The 22,192-nt window shown below is 41.4% G+C and overlaps 1 protein-coding gene across 2 annotated transcripts in view; it reads right to left on the bottom strand.

Moving 5' to 3' along the window:
* Positions 1-1,354: 1,354 nt before the first annotated feature.
* Positions 1,355-22,192, bottom strand: part of AKAP12 (A-kinase anchoring protein 12) — a 32,815-nt gene continuing 11,977 nt past the window's right edge. Inside the window, exons 1-4 of one of the 2 annotated variants that reach the window (XM_082047424.1) lie at positions 21,787-21,887; positions 8,006-11,862; positions 4,591-6,531; positions 1,355-3,937 (exon numbers count right to left, since the gene is read on the bottom strand). In XM_082047424.1, coding sequence (XP_081903550.1) covers positions 3,929-3,937; positions 4,591-6,531; positions 8,006-11,862; positions 21,787-21,811 — 5,832 coding nt within the window. In that variant the 5' untranslated portion in view covers positions 21,812-21,887 and the 3' untranslated portion in view covers positions 1,355-3,928. Of the gene's footprint in view, positions 3,938-4,590; positions 6,532-8,005; positions 11,863-21,786; positions 21,888-22,192 lie in introns of those variants that run through there. The other variant, XM_082047423.1, reaches the window with a different exon arrangement.

Raw genomic sequence — 22,192 nt, 5'->3', positions numbered from 1 at the left:
ATAAAATAACAAAACATTAATAAACTACTAGTAAATATATATATATAAAATAGAATATAAAAGATACTTAATGCAATTCTTCATGAATTCTGTCCACATTGAGCAGCAAGTCCCAGGAAAAAAGCACCTGGTCCCAACAACCAATCCCAGAGAGAGAAAAGAGGAAAAAGGCAGAAAGGCTCAGAGGCCTCTGCAAAATGGCAGGATAGCAGAAGGCCAAACTCAAGAAAGTCCCAAGCAGAACTCTCCTGAACAGGTCCCAGCTCCAACAAAGGAGAAAGAGTGGAAGATCCTGACTCTCCTTCAATGTGAAGCATGACACTAATGGGATTAAATACTCTTATTGATCAGTCTGGATGTCAGTCAAGGTTTGCCCCATCCCATTCCTCTATGCCTCACACCTGTTGGCAGAGCACTCAGAATGTCCTTGACTCTCAGACCAGAGCAATTAAAAACATTAACTCTGTGCTAGGGTGTTATCTCTTGTTCTCAAACTTAGTCCAAATGATGACTGTACTAGCTATGAAAAAGAAATGTTTCTAACTGCACTAATTAACTCATTTTCAGTCAAACCAGCACACCTGCAGTATGAGCCCCCTGATGCAATACAGAAGCAAGAGGAGGGACAGGCATCCTGCAGCATTTTGACATCTCTCTGTTTGCTGTGACCAGTGCGGTTAAGTATTTGCAGATACTGGATTTAGCATTTTAGCTGTGATAGGAAGGTAAATGTGTAGCTTTACAAAATGAGTTTAGGTGTGAAATCTATGCAAGTATTGAGATACAAATGCTGCTAAACATCTTTAGCCATAGAACATAGATGGCTGGAGAAGCTTCATGTCTTAAATCCAAGGTCTGTGACTGTAAATCACAAGGACCTCTGAACATTTGGTGTCATGGGAGTATAGTCCAGCTAAGCAGAAGTGTGGGAACCTAGAAGATATCCATTATGGGCCTAAGGACCTTAATCTACTATGTGCCATATTTTTTTTGGTGGACACTCATATTGTTGTTTTGTTGGGTTTTTTTAATACTTCATTTATACCAGCAAATTATTTACTAATTTGTCATTGTGGCTCACTGAATACTGTTACCCATATTGAGGCTTTTTTCTTCACGGTCTTCTAAAGTACCTTCTTCTTATTCCTACTTCTTAAGTATGCTTATTTCAAAGAACCTTACAACCAAATCACAGTTTAATTCTGTAATTAGCTCCTTCAATTCACATCAAAGACTGAATGTCAGTCAACAACAAATGAACTGTCAGCAGCAAATCTAACTCTGAAGATGAAGCAGCTATCAGAAAATAATTTACACTAAGCAAGCTGAAAAAAAACCACATACACACTTTAGAACAAATTTGTAGCTTTATTTAATCACTTAAAATCTACCTTAAAAACACAAATTTAGTAACCCAGTACATTGGATTAGAGAAAGCTTCGAGCTTTTAAGCACAAGCCAGAAGTCACAGTCTCAAATGAGAGTTTCAGAGGCCAAAGCAATACGCTGGAACAAAGTAGTATCTTTCTGTGGAGGCATGCCCCTTGCACCATTAGCGTGGCTTTGGGTGCAGTATTTCTTTAGCTGGCAGCTACAAGAAGCAGCTTTTGTATTTGTTTTATAGTTAAGTTTGTTGCATTGCTTACCTAGGCCCTGTATTAACAGAGAAAACAGACAAGTTTAAGCACTCGCCTGCCCAATTACTACCAACAGACAATTTACACTGTGGTAAAGCTAGCTTTATTTAAATGAGGTTCAGACAAGAATTAACTTTACATATTATTAACAGCTTTGGAGCTACAAACATAAGAATCAGGATTACACAGGTCATGCTATTGTTATTTCATTTTACCTGCTGCAGTTATTGCAATATGGCTTAATGTACATAGGTATACAATTTGTACAAATTCAGCCAAGTTTGCACTTGTGAGGTGTTATTAAGAGCACTATTAACTTGCAAGCCAACTTAAACCTGTGGAAACCAACCGAGGTTGTTGGAATTGCCCAGAGCTAAGGGGGGAAGCTGCTGCTAACGATGGACAGACATAGACTGGATTGTTTGAGACCACATTGTTGGGCTTTAAATATTTATATAATTTGCTCTGAGGTAAGGAAAAATCTTTTGATGCTTCCACGCAGGGCAGCACCAGATGGTGCAGTCACACCAGTGCAATCAGTCACATTGCTTGCTGTACGTGCAGCCTCAAGGAGAGGCAAGCCCTACCATAACGAGCATTTGTACACTAGAAGTTGTTTTTAAAATAAATTACTATACAGGTAGGATAGTGAGCTATTTTTCAACTTGATGGGCATCAGTTTCATAAAGTGTGATCTGTAACTTTCACTTTACAAATCAGAGCTGAAAGTATGGACTTGTACCCCATATTTGATTTTAATGTAAAGAACAAAAGAGAGGACCAACTCCTGTTGGGGACAGACACACCAGGGCTTGCAGTCTTGAGGCTTCTTCCCATTGTTAAATCCCCCTGCTCATTCTGGTCTACAGCTGTTGTCAGTCCAATCCATCTTACATGAAGGTTTTTAAGATTTCAGCACCCCAAAATTCTCATCAGAGTTTTGCAATTCAAGACAGAGTTCATCACCAAGCCCTTTCCCTCCTTGCTACTCCTCCACCTGCTGTGATAGGAAAGAGGTTCAGGCAGGGGTTGGGCAAGGAGGAAGGCTCTCTGCAGGAAGGATGTTTGATGGTGTAGGTTTGGGTAAAGGCCTGGGGTTGGATGGGGCAGTGACCAGAAATGAGCAGACTCTGAAATGAGAGGGGTGTGATTTGAGGGTTGTTACATGAGCAAGACAGCAGGGAAATGGTAAATCTGGAGGATTCTCAGTAACGAGGGAAGACTGCAAGTAGAAGTGGTTGGTGGATCTGACACAGGTCAGGCCTCTTTTGTTTTTAGAAGTATTGTAGTTCTACATTAAAATCAGAAGTGGGTTTAGGATGTACATATAAATATTCAAAGCAAGGCAGCCAAGTTTTTGAGAGATTTTACAAGGGGAAAAACCTGGAACAATAAATAGGAAAGTACATGTTACTAATTTCCGCTCCAGTGGTATCAATTTCCTCTCCAAGCTACTCTACAAAATTCATTTAAGGGTATTCCTAAATAGTACAGAAGTATCATAGCTCTACCTTAAAATCAGAACTGGGTTTAAGACATACATATAAATATTCAACACATTACAGTCTAGTCCTGAGACCTGAAGTCTGGAACAACAGAAGAGGGGTATTCTCAGTCTCCTTTCAAGCTACACTGTAGAAGTCGTTTCTGACTAAATCAGGCCTGCACAGATACAACTGAAGGGTGGATAGAGATACCTGAATGGGACTGAAAGGCAGAAATCTTGAGTATCTTGCTCAAGAATTTGTGTGTGATCCAGTTCCTGCTGTTTGATGAAGATGTGTCTGCTACTCAGCCAGAAGTCTCATGTGTTCTCATCAGCCAGCCTTCCTCCTCCCCCTCACACATGAGTCAAGCAGCATCTACAGCCACTTGTAGGTCAAATCAAGGCAGCTAGGGAAGGTGTGCGGGGTAAGGGAGACTGCATAAAGGGAGGGAGATTGAGGGATGAGTGAAGGGATTCAAGGAGGTGGGACAGACAAGACACATGTTAAGTGGGGTAATAACTGTGGCACAAATTTAATGGTCTATCCATTCACTCAGTTATCTATCTCCAGTCTAAATGGTATATTTTGGGCAAAAGCGAATGCCCTTCAAATGGAACACACGTGTAGATATAGCCAACATTAAAGGCATTGTTTTTTTCATAGAAATGACAAAAAGGGTGAAGTCTTCAAAAAAGTAAATGTTAACATCCAAGAATGAAGGGTAGTGAATAAAGCTCCTGGTTTTGCTGCAGGATTGTCAGTTGTTCTCTAGGACTGGCATCTCTCCAAATGCCACATGGATGCTTAGCACATCTGAAAGAAAGACGACAGTGAAAAAAAGATATTTTTGAGAAAGTTGTCATTAATCTAGCTTATTTTCCCAAGCAGCTCTCAAAGATAGAGATAAAGGTCTCACAACTTAGTTAAGCAAGCACAGTAAACATCCTAAGGAGAAGCTGTACCTATCATTTCTGATTCAGACTTCACTGAAGTGCAAAGAGCTTTAGTACATGTGGAGCTCCAGGTTTATCATGGAAGGCAACACTCACGTCCCTTAGGATTTTACAAAGAGGTTTGTTAAAGAGGAAACATGTTTGCAGATTAAATCCCTTATGTTAAACACGTGTCATATGAGTGTGTATCTAGCAAAGCTGGAAACCACATTTCTGCCTCCCAGAAATATCACCCTAAACTACAGGCCAAGTCAAAGTCCATTAAAGTGAGGGTAGCTGTACAGAACAGAAAAGAAACAAAGGGTTAGGTAGCCAGAAATAGAGGCAGTAAAGTGAGGAGAAAAAAAAAATATCTATATCTGTGGCCTGTTGATTAAACTGGGGAGCAGTTGCCTTTCACCAGGATAAAAAAAAAAAACACCAACAAAAACCAAAAAACCACACACACCAGTTTTACAGACTCCAAAAATTATTTTGAAAAAAAATAAATTGCTGACTGAAAATGCTACTTACATTCAAGGCCTCAGGAGCCACTGAGTTCTGACTTTGTGGACTATCACAAGATGTTGCTTCTTGGCAATTATCATCCTCCCATTTCTGTTTTTTTCCATCTTCCACTGGGAGAGGATGTTGTTCTTCCTTGCTTTCTCTGCACATTTGCTGACCTGTATGTTTGTCTATGATTTCCATAATCCATCCAACTTCTTTTTCCCTTAATTCAGGTGGGTGTATGTCTATGGGGTCTTTGGTCAAATTTTCTGAAGTACTTAGTTCTAGTGTTGATTTTTGCAGTCCCTCACTTGCCCTCGAAATGTCTTCAGGGCTAGTCATAATTGTTAAAGAATTCTGATTTGGTCCATCTTCCAGCACCTCCGAAGTTAACAGCATGTCTTTTGTCTTTTCTACAGGTGCATGAGTTTCTGCAGACTCTGCTATTGTAGCAGTTCTCACTATTTGTGATTGCTGGAGCTCTTGTCCATTATTCCATATCTCTTCCTTGCCTTCTGGAAGCTGATGATCCACCTGCGTACTTTCCAGCAGCTCAGGTGTATCTGATGGGCTTTTCCCTGTGGACTTAATGCACTGCTCTGGCTCAAAGGCAGCTGGCTTTTCTGTTTCTGCAAGTTTGTGAACAGCTGTCTCAATGGCGTTCGATACAATTTTTGTGCTCTGGGACTCTATACTCACAGACTGAACAATGTCCTTCTCAAATTCCATGTGGGTGAGAGACAGACTGTGAATTAAAGGAATACCATTTTGTTTGGGTTGCTCTGTACTCTGGGGCCTCTCTTGCTCCTCTAACAATCCATTCATAGAAGTGGGAGATACTTGGGGCTCAGGTGTTCCTGCACTACCAAGCTCTGCAGTCCCACAGCCTGAAAAGTCAACAGCAGCAACTGGGACCCCTTCTGAAGCCATCTGTTCTGCTGTGGTTGCCAAGGGCTGTACAGTTTCAGATGTTGTGTCTGCGGGTGTCACAGTTTCTGCCATGATGTGCTCTTCATCTGCTGCAGCTGCTACAGGCACAGGCACAGTGAGAGCCTCCAAGCTTTTAGCTTGTGGGAAGGTTGAGTCAGAGCCTTCCTCTTGCACAGTTAAAACCTCTTGCTGGACATCACGTGAACATTCAGCACCTCTTACAGCCTCCCCTTTTCTGAATTCAAATACTTCTTTGGCTCTTTCCATCAAGTGCTCATTTTTGTTATCTTCTTCCTGAAAGTCTTGACAGGTGGAGGTTTCTAGAAGTTTTTCTTCTTTTTCTACAGTCTCTTCTTCAGCTAAGCTGCTTAGTGTTTCACATTTCTTAGGAATTGTGTGAGTGAGAATGGTGCTTCCATTTTCAGGGAGATCTGGGCATGTTGATACATTAGACACAGAGTCTGCTTCAATCTGCATGGGAGCCTCAGTGACAGGGGTACCCCTCTCTAAGTGTGTTTCAGGTTTGGGCACAGCATCTTCCATTTTCCCACCCTCAGTTTCATCACTCTGGGAGGGGATTTCAGTTGTTTTTTCTCTGCACTGGGGCTCAACGAAGGGCACAGGATCTTTTGCTGTAATCTGCCTGCCATCCCCATCCCTCCCATTCTGCTCAGCATCTGCAGCTGCCTCTGAGCCAGTTGTTTCTGAAGGAAGGGCAAAGGTTTTTACTTCGTTCTGCAGAGGAACCTCAGTAACAGCAACTTCTGTGCTTTCTTCTCCAAGGAGCACAGTATCATCTTCTTTTTCCTCTATCTGGGCAGCTGCCTTGCCAGGAACTCCTTTGGTACAAGTTTGCTCTTGGGAGTCTAAGTCAGGAATTTCATCTTGTCTTTCAGGTTTCATGGGGACCACAGTGACAGCTGCTTCTGTGCATTCTGGTCCCATCATGAGGGTTTTGTCTTGTCCTTCAAGCTGCACAGGCTCTTCAGGTGGAAGCCCCAAGGTAGAGGTTTCATCCTCCATCTTGTCCTGCACCTGTGGAGAATTGCAACAGACATGTGATAAAGGGTAGGAACAGGGAGTGACCAGAAGTGTTCTGGGTGAAAAAGCACCAGAAGAAACAAAGAGGAGTATGGTTATGGGAAGAGCACCAGGTGATGACACTGCGATCAGCGGGTCACCAAGATTCCAGCCCATGTTCAGTTTCTCAGGACACACAGCTCATTAAACAAAGGGCAGCCGAAAGCAAGGGACATCTGATAGCACTTGAAACAAAGACTAAGCCAGCAAGATGGTGGGGAGGTACAGAGGAAGGTAGGGACACATCAGCCGCAAGAACTCCCGCACATTTAAAACTGAAGATAGTGGGGTCATTTATTTCCCCCGCTTTGTAGAAGTACCTCGGCTACAATTGTACCTCTGCCTATGACTGAAGATACCACCTGCTATGTATGGTACCATATAGATCACATGTATCACATGTGCTCATATAATGTCTTTAGTCACACTGTGCTGTGCAGGAGCCCTTATTGCAATTGTTGCAGCACCTTCTGATCCACACAAACCATCTCCCACCCATTTCTGCAGGAATTGCATCCCCCTCAATCTGCATACAAGCCTCAGTGGCTGCTACTTATGGACATCTGTGTGTCTGTCTTACTGGAAACAAACTTCAATTGCCTCAGGCTGCACAAAGAAGGACCCTGACAGTAATATTGCTACTATCTGGTTGTGGCAGATGCACTCCCCACCTCCCCTCTGAGAACTGATGTGGCAGTTGCATGCACATCCCCCTCTCCTTCAATAGGGCAGTTAATGGCTCTTTTGTGAGACCCCTGAGTCCCAGGGTCGTTAGGAGAGGAGGGGGGGTGCAGAGAAGCTGGGAAGCTTCTGGGGCGCCCACAGCCAAAGTAGCAGGGTGCAGAGAAGCCGAGAAGCTCCTGGAATGCCCACAGCCAGATCTGATCAGACTATAAAATAGGGTGCCTGCTGAGGATCCCCTTTGTGTGTTCTTCTTGGAGCCATGGGTCATCTGAAGCTGAGAAGCCCTCCCCTTAGACTGAGATACCGTCTAAGGTAACTTCCTGGGAAAGGGAGCGCCTCACCTCCTTATTCGGGTGAGTGATATCCTTGAATAATTCCTTGCTGAATAAGCAAGTGTAGTATCCTGGAGTCAGATGTGTCTGGCTTTGTTTCTGGTGAGTGCGTGCATGCACACTGTGGATCTCCATTATTCTTATTTTGCTGTACCCCAAATAATCTCCTCAACTGATACATGAACCTGTATTTTATGTTACCGGAGTGCTAACTAATTGTATAAACCCCGTTTCTAATTGGCTTATTTGCTGCACTTTTCCGTCCAGAATGAAGTCTGTTTTGGACTCTGTTGTCTGCCTAAAACTGACTCTGGGGTGCCTCCGTGACACTCGTTCTAAAGTAAGTATAATAGCTAATGCTTGCGGATTTTTTCCTTTGACAGATGAACCTTGGTGTTATATGTAATACTTACTGCAGTGTGCACTTCTGGAATACATTCATCTCTTGTCTCATCTACTGCAAAATCCGTTACAGGTAGTTTTTCTTGTTCTGAAGCCTCTTGTTTTGGAAATGGCTCTTCTTCAGGAGTGACTGCTTTGACAGTCTGAGGGTCTCTGTCTTCTGATGAAGGTTCCTCTACTGTTCTCTGAGCTTCTGATATTTCTTCATGGTCTTCTACAACTGGTTCCTCACATGTCTGACACTGGATTTCATCTCTTGATACATCTACATTTTCACATCCTTCTGTGCTTTCTTTTGTTGAAGCAGATAGTTCAATTCTCTCGGAAGCTTCCGGTAGGACACTCCCTTCAAGTCCAGTTTGATCCTGAATGCTCCCTGCACTTCCCAGTGCCTGGAGGTCATCTTTATGTTCTTCTGTTTTTAAGGACTGGTCAAGCAAAACAGTTGCCTGGCCTACAACTTGCCCATGTTTAGCATCATCTTTCACTTCTGACTCAATTCCTTCCACTGTTGTAATTACAGTTGTTGTCATGGTTCTTTCACTAACCAGCTGGGCTGCATCTGCTGACTTTACTCTTTCAGCAACTTCCTGAAGAACTTTCTGTGTTTGTTTGTCTAACTCTTTCAGATTTTGTTCAGTGGCCTCTACTTCTTGTACAGGTGTAACTTCCTCTGTAGTATCTGGGGTTTCTAACAACTGTGAAACAGCAGAAACCATCTCAGTTGTCTCCTCAGCAAGGGATACCTCCATTGTTCCTTCAGCACAGGAAGCTTCTGCTGTCTCTTCCAGAGCTGTCACTGCTTCGGAGGTTAGCTCTAGCTCACTTGCTGTGGTGTCGTCACTTCGATCCTTTCTCATCTCTGGCTCTGTCTTAGCAGCTACCACTGCTTCTTCCACAAGAACATCTGATTCAAATGTTCTCTCAGTTTCCTTCTCTTCCTCTTCTTTTGCCTGCTCAATGCACTCTGTCAGAGCAGCAGATATCCAAGATGGTGACCGTTCTTCAATACTGCTGACTGCCCTTTCCCCTTCCACAACAGTAACAGTAACCACGTGCACCAGTCCTTCATGTCCTTGCTCAATTCTCAGGCTCTCCTCTAATTTTTCGGCTCTCTCTTCCTCTGAGGTTCGTTCTCTCATCATTTCAGCATCTTTTGTTTGTTGGGCTTCCATTTTTTCCTGCTCCGCTGCTTCGTATTCAGATAAAGGAACAACAGCTGGAATATCTGAATCTTCTTCAGCTGTTTCTGCCATGTCTACTCTTGTTTGTTTAAGATTATTTGGTTCTGGCTTCCCATCTGACTTTTTCTTCCTACGCCTAGGCATCAGTTTTCTAAATGGAACCCACGATTCATCTTTTCCAGGCTCACCATCTGATGTTGAATGCTCCAGGCTGGATCCCACCACAGAGTCTTCAGTCCTCTCTTCCATTCTGGTTTTGGATTTCCTTCTTGGAGTGACTAACCTTTTAAAGGATTCCCATGTTGAAATACCTTCACCTTCAGATGGGCTTCCGGCTTGTTCGGGGGAAGAATTCCCTTGTCCTTGATCACTCTCCTGAGAGCTAGTAAGAATTGCATCTGTTACTGTTTCTTTGGTCTGTCCAGGCTCTTCCACTTTTTGGCTTTCTTGAGCAAGTTTATGTTCAGTTTCTTCATCAGATGATGATGATTTCCTCCTGGCTCTTTTCTTTGAAGAACCTACACATATAAAAGCTTCCCAGGACACAGAGGTGTCAACCTTTCTTTTGGGCTCTTCCGTGGCTTTCTCTTGTTTCTGGTCCATCCCGTTTTCTTTGAATTCTCCCTGCTTTTCATCAACAGCATTTTCAGTTGCAGACACTGCAGCATCCTTTGTCTTATCAATTTCTTCTTCTTTATCGCTTTCAGAAGGTCTTCTGACACGTTTCTTGGGAGTCACCATCTTTTTAAATGATGCCCAGGCTGTAACACTTTCTCTTTTCCGCTCCACATCCGAAGTTGCAGCTTCTTCATTTTCAGTGACTTGCATTCCATCTGCAGATTTTTCCAAAGAAGGAATTTCATTCATCTCCTCAGGAGAAGAAGCAGAACTCTCCCCCTTCTGTTCCTCTGGGCTATCTGGGGAATCTGATAAGTGTTGAATTGGTTCACCCTGTTCCCCTAACTTAGATTCTTCTCTTTTGCCTTTTTGTTTCTTCCCAGACAATTTTTTTAATCCAGTCCCCGTAAAGAGTTTCTTTAAAGGGCTGCCTTGTGGTCTAGTTTTTTCTTGAGAAGACAACAGTTCAGCTTCATTTATGATACCTTCTGGAGGCCTCTTTCCAGCTGCCTCTTCAGGAGTTATTTCTGTGGTTATTTCATCTGGTTTGACAGTATCAGTCAGAACTATGCCAGTTTTTCCCTGTAGACCTTCATCACTGGGTTTGATTGTCTGTTGATCATCCTCTGTGTCAACAGAACATTCAGTAGAAAAGGACTTCAACCCAGGAGCATCCAGAGTCAGTTTTGTCTCATGCTCCTTGCTTGCTTTCTTCTCTGTGGTTCTATCTTGAGCTTTTCCTTGTGTGTCTAACTTTCCAGTAATGTCTTCTGATGTGGGTGAAATTTTCAATTCTGCTTCCTCTGCTTTTTCATCACAAGTTTCTTTCCCCAGTGGAGAAGGTTTATTTTCTTCTCCTTCTTCAGATTTTTTGAGCTGTTCACTAGAAATGTCAATAGCCAAAGATCCTGCTTCAAGTTTCTCTTCAGAGGCTACTTCATTTCTGTCCTCTGTTTCACACTTGACTCCAGTTGACTCCAGTTTTTCTCCCACAGGTAGTACTTCGGAGAATGTTTTCAATTCTCTGTTCACACTATCAGTGATAACAGGTACCACTGACTTTGTTTTTAGTGGTTTCTCTGTCACCTCACTTTCTTTCCCTCTTTCTTCAGTTTTTTCTTCCTTTTGACCAAGATCTTCTGAGACTTCCACCAGGTTCCCTTCTTGACCACCTTCTTCAGCTTTTTTCTCCATTCCGCTTTCTTTAGCAACTGCTGCTGCTACATCTTCTTTTTGTCCCGTCTCATTATGCCTGATTAACTCTTCCTTCTCACATGCTTCAGCTCCTATGGCTGCCAGAGTCTTTTCTGATTCCTGTTTTTCACCATCAGTTTGCTCCTTCTCATGCACTTCAGTAGTTACTGCTGTCATGTTCTTTTCTTCATCTTGTTTCTCGAACTCAGATTTCTCCTCCTTTTCACTGGTTTCAGTTGTTAATGTTGACCCCTCTTTTTCTTGCTCCTCTTCTTGTGTGGGGGACTGTAGTTCATCTTCTTTAGGCTTCCTAAAACTCTTCTTTTTCCTAAATGCACTCCATCCCTGAGTAAAAAATCTTCTTAATGGTGATGCAGTATCAGTGGCTAAGGCAGCTGAGTCAGAACAAATCTCATTTGTTTCTGGTGTTTTAGGAGACTCGTGTTCTGTTAGTTCATTTTTCAATGTGTCTTTGGTGTTGTCTTCTGCACAGTGTGCATCCTCAGGCATTGCTGTTTCTTCTGAGCTGACTTCTTTTTCATCACCAGCTCCTTCAAGGACTTGTGTTTCTTTTTTTACGGTAAGCAGCTGAACTGGTTCCGATTTCCCTGTCTTTTCCTTCTTCACTGTGAATCTGAATCCAACAAATTTAAAAACCTTTTTAAAACCCAGATCATAAGACTGTGGCTCAGATGCTTGGTCAAGGTTTTCTGCATCTTCTTCCAAAGATGGCAACTGTTTAACTGTATCAGCATCCTCGTCATCGTCCTTCTCAGCATCTACACCATCCTTGGTGCTTGCAGCAGATGGACTTGTCTCCATAGTTTCAGCTTCTTCCTTCAGAGTTACACTGGAATGTTCTGTCTGTCCAACTGTTTTTTTAAAAAAAGAAAAGAATAGTCAGTTCCCTTCTCAATTTAATGTTATATTATACCTTTATGTAAATATATTGATTTTTTTTTTTATTTCTATTAAACGTTCCAAAATAGACATGCCCTATTATCTGTGTGCCTCATCTATGTGCTGTTATTAATTTTTTTTAAGGACCAGTTTTTGCTCTAAGATTACCAAAATTCCTTTCCTTCCTCATATCATTGTATGGGTCTTTCCAAAATTCATTTGCAAATATACCTTTTGAACTTATATTCTCTCATTCCCTTTCTTTCATCTTTTTTGGGGGGCTAGGGGGGACAGGGGGAACGCTTGTGTTTGGGCTTTTGTTGTTGTCATCATTGTTGTATAAGGTTTTTCTTTTTTACTTTAAGGAAAAAATCTGCAAGAAAAAAAAATTAATTCTGTCCTATAATTACTCAAAGAATACACAGAACAATGCATGTAATTATCCCTGAAGCAAAGCTCAGTATTCTGATGCAGCGAGACCTCCGGAAAAGGAAAAAGTGTGTTGATCTAAAATGATGACCAGAAAAGAAATCTAATCTACAGCTCTGTCACAAAAGAACAGTAACATGTTAAAATGCCCATGGGAAATCTTGTATTTTTCTGGAAACTTACAACCCCCAGAACAGTTACATTACAACATATTTGTTTTAAAGATCATAAATCATGGGATTCTCCCATACATCACATCACCACTATGGCCAGACAGAAACCTCATCTACAGCAATTCCACATCACTTAAAATTAATGAGGTTGGTACTATGCAGGCAGATAAAATCCCACCCCCAATTGCTCCTAAGTCTGTGTTTGCATCATCTCGTTCTTGAGCACTCTTTGAGTTCTACCTTCAGGACACTGGCAACCACCCTCTCAGTCTTGCTGGGACAATTGAGGTATTAATATTATTGCTCCCTCTGGCCACAAGTTGCCTAAGTTCACAGACTGGCGTCTGCATTAAACTGCCCAAAATGCAGCAGTTAAGAAGCCAGCACACATCCAGTTCAGAGCACAAAACTGCAAGATCCCCATGCCCCAAATAAGTAACTTCAGGTGGAAAGGAACAAGGACACCGAGCCTTTAAGTTCTTCCATTTAAACACAAAAATGAGCAAGTAAAACTGCTGTTGCCTATAATGAGAATTTTCATTGTAGCAATAACTGTGCGATGAACATGCCTGATGATGAACAGGACAACACGTGAAGATAAAATCTATGACACGTTCAAGACTCCAAAAGATTCTTGGGCTTGGATACTGCCTGGATTTCAGTTTAACATTGTTCTTGACCCTTGATTTTGTGCAATAGTTGAAAGTGCAAGGGCATGAGTAAGTGTGCTCTTCTCTCTGACCAATCTTGTCGGAATGTGAAGATGACAAAATAAAGAATAATAATGATCAATGTTAAACAGCAACACCTTTCAAGAAGGCACAGCTCCTTTCTTTTAAGTGTACAGGTGCTACTTTGATGCCTAAAGGTATGGTGGACACTGCTTTCAAAAGTACATGCATCACCGAATTCCCCAAAGTGACTGATTTTGTATTTGATCCATCTTTTAAGTTGGATCTTACTCTGCAGCTGGCCCTGCTTTGCACAGGGGCTGGAACCCCCAATCTCCAGAGGTCCCTTCCAGCCTAGACACTTGCTTGATTCTGCTTGCCTATGTTCCCTTTGAGAAGAACAGCATCTTCCTAAGCACATAGACAATGCACTCTAGATAGTGCTGAAACACAACTGTAGAATAGGCAAAACTAAATCTACAAGTATACTGACTTCTAATAGCTATGTAGAGGGCAAATTATGTTTATATTCACTATCAGCAGCCTACTGGTTGTTGTTTCTCAGTTGACATAAACAAAGGTTTTTATTTTTCCCTTTATCTAACAGTTTAAAAATATTTCCTTTAATTGTTAATTCCTAATTAAAAGTCTGACCTCTGATAACATCCTAACTCCCTTCACATTTTAAAACAGAGATGTTCAAAGTAAGTTATATGTGAGGGAGTGGGATAAGAAGAAATGGACATTCTCCTGAAGAAGCCAGGATTATTATTCTATTGGTAATATACCTCTTGCAAACACCAGAACACTCCACAACCAAAACTAACTCACTGCAAAAACACTTTAGTCAGTAAAGGGAAGTAAGATTGTAAGCACAGCTAGAAGCAGCAATAATACTTTTGAACTCTCTCTTCATTTTAATATGGTTTCCAAATAAAAACTGATGTGCTTATTTTATTAATATTTTGGGACTCTTATTAAACAAACATTATGCTGTTGTATACTAAAACTACACAAGGATAAAGCCAAGGAACCACTTTGGTATTTGCATTTGTTTATTCTTAGGTCCAGAAAGAGCTGTCAAACTATATAATTTAACAGAAAGTTTACCACGGCTTAATGGGAATTCACAAAGTTAGAAACATTTCTTCAAACACTAGGGTACATATCACATATTTTATACTTATTTAGTAACAGGTACTTTAATATAATCTAGAGATAGATAGATAGATAGATAGACAGACAGATAGACAGATAGACAGACAGATAGATAGATGTCTATTAACTCTTTTTCCTGGGTGAAGACAGTGACATTTCTTCCCTTTGTCTATGCTACGAGTATTTTTATGGCTGAACCAGCTATGAAATTGGTCATTTAATGTTAAAAATCTCTTTATCAGCCAGGCTTCTTAGCACCTCTAATAGAAACAAGGCCTATCAAGTCTGCCTTCTATTCTGCATTAATGCCACCATGCTTACCCTTAGACACATGGAAATATCTATCGCCATCTGACACGACTCAGACGAAGGCAGAACAAAAACCGGAGCTGAAAGCCGGCGAGTTATGCTGGATCTGAGTGGGAAAGACCAGAAGCAGGAAGGCAGCAGGAGTGGAGAAGAGTTCAAAAGACACTCCTGACTCCTTGCAGGCAACTGGCAGGCAGCTAGAGACACAGCTCTCTAGGGGTGCCCCTTTTGCCTTGACAACAGACCCTGGGAACGCATCACAGAACCATGGAATCACAGAGTCACAGAATGTTAGGGATTGGAAGGGACCTCAAAGATCATCTAGTCCAATCCCCCTGACAGAGCAGGAACACCTAGATGAGGCTACACAAGAATGTGTCCAGGCGGGTTTTGAATGTCTCCAGAGTACGAGACTCCACAACCCTCCTGGGCAGCCTGATCCAATGCTCTGTTACCCTTACTGAGAAGAAGTTTCTTCTCAAATTTAAGTGGAACCTCTTGTGTTCCAATTTGAACCCTCTACCCCTTGTCCTACTGTTGGTTGTTACCGAGAAGAGCCTGGCTCCATCCTCTTGAAACTCACCCTTTATATATTTGTAAACATGAATAAGGTCACCCCTCAGTCTCCTCCAAGCTAAAGAGCCCCAGCTCCCTCAGCCTTTCCTCATAAGGGAGATGCTCCACTCCCTTAATCATCTTTGTTGCCCAGCACTGGACTCTCTCCAGCAGTTCCCTGTCCTTGAACTGAGGGGCCCAGAACTGGACACAATATTCCACATGTGGTCTCAGAAGGACAGAGTAGAAGGGGAGGAGCATGCTTACCATTTTGAAAATGCCAAGATTTCAAAAAAATATAGAGTGGCATTTGAGGCTGCATTTTCTTTTAATTGCTAGAACACAAATTCAGTGTTTAAGAGGAATTTTGGGGGTTTACAAGTAAGCAGAATTACTGTAAGTGGGGATTGATACAGGTATTCTATTTCCCAAGTGGGAGATAAGGTGTAAAACTAGCATCTAAAGACACCTCTCCATATTCATGATAGGCATTCAAAGGATTTTTGCTTATTCTAGTTATAAATGGATGTGTTCTTAATACCCAAAGACAAAGACTCCATAACTCTAAAGGGCTTTGCAGGTGAAAAGAGCTGAATACATATTACAAAATCTGCAGGTATGGGTATGTATTAAGAAAGCAAATGCAATCATAAAAATAGAAAACACAGGATTCAGAGGCACAGTGATGAGCTTTCAAAACAGTTAAATCAGGCTGACAGTAATTAGATCTTCCTTGTGAGCCCAGCAAACATGCTACCTTGCAATACATCATTGAATAAATCACAAAAGGGAAAACTATGAAAAATATTGACTGAACACATACTTTTAATACCAGTCTGAAAAGCTGCAACTATACTACACGTCACACTTCCATCACTCCCTCATAGCACACAGTGAGTATACTGTAGACTTAGTCCAGGCACCACCCCTTCAGTTCCACAACAAAAAGCATTTAACCTGTCCAGAAGGTGTTTCATCCCCAAGGTAACACAGAGCTTGGATGCCAGCTGATAAGTGACCTGCTGCTGTTGCTCCCAGTCTCTATGTCCTGGTTTTGTTAAAAACAAGTTTCTCTTTCAGTGAATTGTGCCTGTCAGCTAAAGCCTTCATATTAGCTGCATTTTCCTGGAGAACCAGACCCATGTTTTGGTAAACCTAGCAATGGAATGCAAACTTATTGATAAGCACGAATGGACATCTCGCGAGAGAGGCGACGAGAAACCGGTGACCAAGAAACTGACCAACTGTGTATAACATTCCATTCACGTGAATACTTCATATAAAAGTGGGAGATCACGAGGATCTTGTCCTTTTTCCCTTTTGCCTTTGCTTTTTCCCTTCTGCTTATGGCCGACATTAGGAGAGGACCTTGCTAGTCGTCCCTGCGAACTGAGGCCTAGTGAGAGACTGAATCCAGCTCCGGTTGGCTGCAGAGTCCAATCTAGGACTTTGGGTGCCGGCTCTGCAGTTGCTGAGACTTTCAAGATTGGTTTTGTATATTTTGTATTATTTTCTCTATTCTTATTAGCAGCATTAGTAAAACATTGTTAATTGTTCCAACTCTCTTCTCTCTGTCCTTCTTTCCCTCCCGATCACCTGTCCTGAGTGGGAAGGGGGGAGAGGGAGGGGCAAAAAGGGTGAAGTGGGGGGGGAGAGGGGGTTAACAATACATCTGCCAGGGTTTTATTGTCACCCCGCAATCTTAACCCTCGACACTCTACTTCATCTGCATCTTTCTCCTTTAGATCACTGGAAGAGACTTTAAAATTGATTTTCTGATGCACTTCCTCAGCATTTGAGGAAAGAGGTGCCATTCAGGAGATTTGCCTGCATGCTGCCAGGAGGCTGCCACTGCTGTGTGACAAGCCTGCAGTGCAATATATATCCCACTAATACTTCCACAAAATATATTCCCAAGAGCATTTCTGTATCTAGTGGGGCAAAAAAGAAACAGAAGACCCGAGAAGCCAACTATAGTCGCTAAACTTTATATTTAGCAGTCAGATTCTTTAATGACATTTTTATTAATGGCATTCTCGGTGCCCAGACATTGTTAGTGCACTTCTGTATGCAAAGCAAACCATGAATAACTCCAGTTTGAAATCTTTGGAAGTTACCTGCACAAGATATTGTTCAGAGTACTGTAGCATGTCACTACCACAGGTATTGTTGCAAGACAACTAGCACTTTCTAAATGAATTCATGGAATTTGAAAGCATCTTTAACAAACACGGGAGAACCTCAAAGTGCCTACCAGAAAAAAAAAATCTAGTAAAACACTGCTATGAATACAATTTCTTTAGGTCTGTCCTGAGTAGGGCTACAGTCCACTATCTATCTGCTAGTCAAGGAAACCAATACAATAAAAATATATCCAGAGGCAGTGATAAAAATCAAAGGTGATGTCATAAAATTGATCCACTTTGCTATTTAAATCCACTGTGGTTAAGAACTAATGCTGAATTTTTATTTTAACTGCTTACATACCAGTTAGGCTTTCAAACATTTTTAATTGAATCAAGGTGCTACTTCTGTTCTAATAACTACAAGTGTTTTGTTTCATTCTGAGAGAAACATACAAGATTGATGCTCTTAGGGAATCAAAAGTGCTTGATTTCACAATTTCATAGGTAGGATTTCACAATATCATACTATAGACTAAAATAGTATGCATTTATTTCTGTTTTATCAGAAGTTTATTGATCAGATGTGGGAAAATTAATATTTTCAGAATGACTGAATTCCTGTCCCCCATCCCATTAACAATGAAATTCGTAAGTAACACTTCTCTTTTAGTAGGCTGATAGACACTGTTGGCACTGCAACATAACTGTTCCCACCATCTCGTCTGTCTCTAGAAGTGAAAACGTGTTTCTCCCCTGGTAGTTGCCAGAGGGTTAAAAAAGGCACTCTGACTGCAAGAGTTAAATCCAGCCCACTTCATGGGCTTGCAGTCAACCATGTCAACATCTGGAGCTGGTTGACTTTTCCCCCCTAAGGATTTGCAGCACGACGCTGGATTTTTTCCATGAATTCCCTACATTCTCAATCTCTCAGATGGATGTCACACACACCCAGCGCCTGCTTCACAAACTCCACTGGCCACCGAAAGGCTCCAGAGGACTTTGTGCTGTTTGTATTTATTCAATGTTGTAGTATTTAGGGCCAAATCGTGCTTTCAGTCACATACACAATATTCTCAGTAGGTTTGCAAGAGTGTAGACGAATGCCAAAGCCATAAAGGCTGAGGAGCATTTGACAATCATTTGCCTTCATTGTATTTAGATTTGCTATGACTATGACTTGTAAAAAAACACCTACTGCCCTGAAACTCAAATGATGCTGCAACAGGAGAAGGCAAATTTTAAAAAATTAGCTGAGTGCCCATAATATACCAAGCTTTTATTTGTTCAGTGTAATTTCCCCTTAACTGCACAACTCTTCCAATAATTATTAGAAACCCTTAAAGACAAAGTCAAGAAACACTAAAAACTGATAAGGATGGAGAAGCACTAATTAAAAAACAAAACACAGTTTGAAATTACAATATACATGAAAAAGCTGCCCTGAACAGAGTCATTTAGAATAAAGTAGCTATTTGGAATTGTTAGTGAAATTGAATATTTTTCAATTAAAAAAAAAAAAAGCAGCAGCAGCAGTAAGCTGTGTTTTTAGGTTTTCACTGCAGAGTGTAAAATTTGGACATTTTACCACAAATCCAATTCTTTTAACTACAAGTTTCAGGAGACTGGGTTTAATAAATCAAACAAACACAGCACCCACTTTGCAGTAACAAAACAACACAGAAGTATGTCCAGGTGTTACCCCTGTAACTTCTTTTATTTTTTTAAACCACAAGGTTTAAAGTCTGTGACTCTGCTGCTTCTTGACAATTTATTTCACAAATTCTTCCTTACTTTCCCTACAACTCCTGATATCTGTTTCCATTTCAGTGTACAAATAGTTCTTTTCATGGAAAGTACATAGTACTTCCCCATTCTGTTCGCTCAGTTATTTCTAAGGACTGACTTGCCATGTTAATTGTGGAGAGGAAGTTCTTTCACAATAATTAAATAACGAGGGAGGACTTACACAGATTTTTGCATACTAAATTTCACAGTGCATACGTGCAATTCATGAGCTTTCTAACCATGTTATTCTTTCAGAGCTTTACAAACAAATACCATTAAGTTCAGTCTTCAGTTCTCTGGCACTTGGGTGGCAACTGAAGAGTCAAGTTTTAAAACCTCACATACTTTAAAGTCCATTTTTAAAAATGGAAAAAAGGAAAAAGTTGCAAAATGGCTGTAATTTTTAATGGCTTTGAACTCCTTAAGAAAGCAAAAGCAACATCCCCAGAAAAGGATATTGTACATAACCTCATATGAAAGTAACTTAAAGCACAATAATTTCTGCTGTGATGGTATAACATTCCTCACAAAGCTTTATTTTTAGAAGATTTTGCTTTAGCTGTACTTGTCTGCTCCAGCCTACAGATCATCTTCTCAAATTCCAGCAAGGGAAGCCATGTATTTAATTCATTCAAGATCTTAAGCTATTTCTTCTTTCATTTAAATGTTTTGAGAAACAGCACTAAAAATAATATTAAAAAAGAAAAGTAAAGCTCTTCCAAAACTGGTTTGTTTGTTTTTAAACCAGAAGGGTCATTAGCCACTGGAGATACAGTTATGGTAGTTAAAGATTCTTCATTAAATGAACTCACAATAAACTGCTCTCAAACCAGTCCAGCTGTTCTGCTTGGAAACCAAACCAGCATGCTACAAATATTTATGAAATTTCAAGGTTACCCACGCTGTCCATGACTCACATTCAGTAACTTGGTTCTGCTTTATAAAGTAAAATGTATTCACCGAGCATAAGACAGAAGCAACGCTAGCAGTCAGGTATTTGAGAGAAAAAAAAAAATCTGCTCTACTAGGAACAACGACAGAATAGGTAAATACAGGTCAGTAAACACTGCCATGTTTTTGAGAAGCCCTAATGATTAGTGACATGCACAATGAAACACAGATTGAAAACGGTCTTTATCAAAACAGCTGCATGAAGAGTAACATACACATCACAGACAAACTCACCACAAAGGAGCTGTAGCTGCATCTGCAGGAATTAGACACAAAGTAGCTTCAGACACTCCTGCATACCAATAAGGAGAGCTACTCTGTCCCTTCAAAGAAACGGTAACTTGTACTACGAGCTAGATGCAGGTCTTGCATAACATACTATAAAAGCTGCTGTGCTGCAGTGAAAATCCCAAGTTTCCACACGAATTATTAAATAAGGAAAATTTCAAATGATCAAACTGTGCAAACCTATAAAGAGCTCACTTTTGAAAAACAGTTTAACCTTTAATTACTAACAATAAAAGGAAATAAAAAAAATAGAGAACCCTTGAGGAAAAAGACTCAGCATGTGATAAGCTCATTAAACATCAAGTTTAATGAAAAACCTATTGTAAACCGCGGTAGGATACCTCCTCCCCTACTAACTGATTCAAATCACGTACAGTCCTCCCCAGGGTCAGCTCCAAATGGAGACGGACTTCTACAGGCTTTGTTGTCAATGTGTATTGTAAAGCTAAAATATTTTGCATGCATAAACCCCCACTATTCATTTAATTCATTCACTAGCTCAAGTAGCTAAAAGCGAGTAAACAATTACTAATACAATGAAATAAAAAGATTTCTCATCAATCTGAGAGAAAAATCTGATGCAAGTTAGTTATCTTTAGGAAAAACTTTTAATTCTACTGTTTTTAAATTTCATAGTGTCACTTTGTTTCCCAGAAAAAGACAAAAGTTTGTGCAAAGCCAGCAATGCAATATGATGGGTTTTTTTTTTTCCTTTTAGTTCTTTGCTCCTCCACATACTACAATCTTTTCAGAAAGCCCAATTTGTTTCTGGTGTGACCACTCACACTTCCGTGGCTCATGTGCTACTTTATTAAATAAGATGTGCACAGTCCAATGCAGGTTTTTGATATCACAGCCTGGGATTCTGCTGCCACACATGTATGTGCACACAGACACCCCCTGCCACGGTGTTAATCTCCTCTGGATTTTGCTTCACTTAGAATTAAAAGAGCTACAGAGTAACAGCTTCATTTCTCTCAAGCAAATATTTTTGCAACTTACAAGTGATGCCCACTTCTACATTTCCTTCATTATCACCAAGTTTAGCTCTTAAGATAATTCACTACGTTATTTCTTGATTAATATAAACTAGCAACATCAATACAGTCGCTGGCTTTTCCTTCTGTTCCTCAATTTCAGATACTATGTCCTCTTCGGGTGCTGCAGAGGAAAACCTAATTAGCACCTTCACATTTATAAAAGCCTTGTATTACAAGTACCGCAGCAAAGATCCAATTGAGGTGACAAGAAATTTTAAGATTTCACCCACCTTCACTTGCACGCTTCTCATTGTGATAAAAATGTTTCAGTTCGACCTTTCAACAGTTTCCAGAGCTGAAGGAGCACTCCCAGCACACCTTCCCTCCCACCCCCGCCCAGACGCTCTCAGCACAGAGAAAAATGGAAAGAAGTGACCGCTCTCAGTCGCCAGCGGCGCCGCCCGGCCTTACCCGCCATCGTGACGGTCCCCAGCATGTCCTAAATGACACCGAGCAGGACAAACTCTCTTCTCACGGTCCGAGGCTCCTTCTCCTGCCTGCCGGGAGATGCCGTGGCGCGGAGCCGCCTTTCCCCGCCCCGCTCCCGCCCTCCCGGGCAGCGCCCACCGCCCCGGGGGTGGCGCCGGCCGGGCCGGGGCGGGCACTGGCGGCTGCCGGAGCGCGGCTCTTCCCCTGCCTGCGCTGCCGGCGATTCGAGTCGGGGTGCCTCAACGCATCCGCCTTGAAACTTTCACTTCACGGATTTATTTTTTTTTTCCCCACCCCTCTCTGGATAGAGGAGATGTTGGCTCTGCAGCGAGAAACAGCCACTTTCTCAACGCCAGCCCGCTTCCCTTCCCATTCCTGTAATGCCTTC

Source organism: Streptopelia decaocto (genome assembly GCF_964273445.1).
Source record: "Streptopelia decaocto genome assembly, chromosome: 3".
NCBI lineage: Eukaryota > Metazoa > Chordata > Aves > Columbiformes > Columbidae > Streptopelia > Streptopelia decaocto.
Note: the sequence above shows the minus strand (reverse complement) of the source record. Positions and strands in the feature narration are given on the sequence as shown.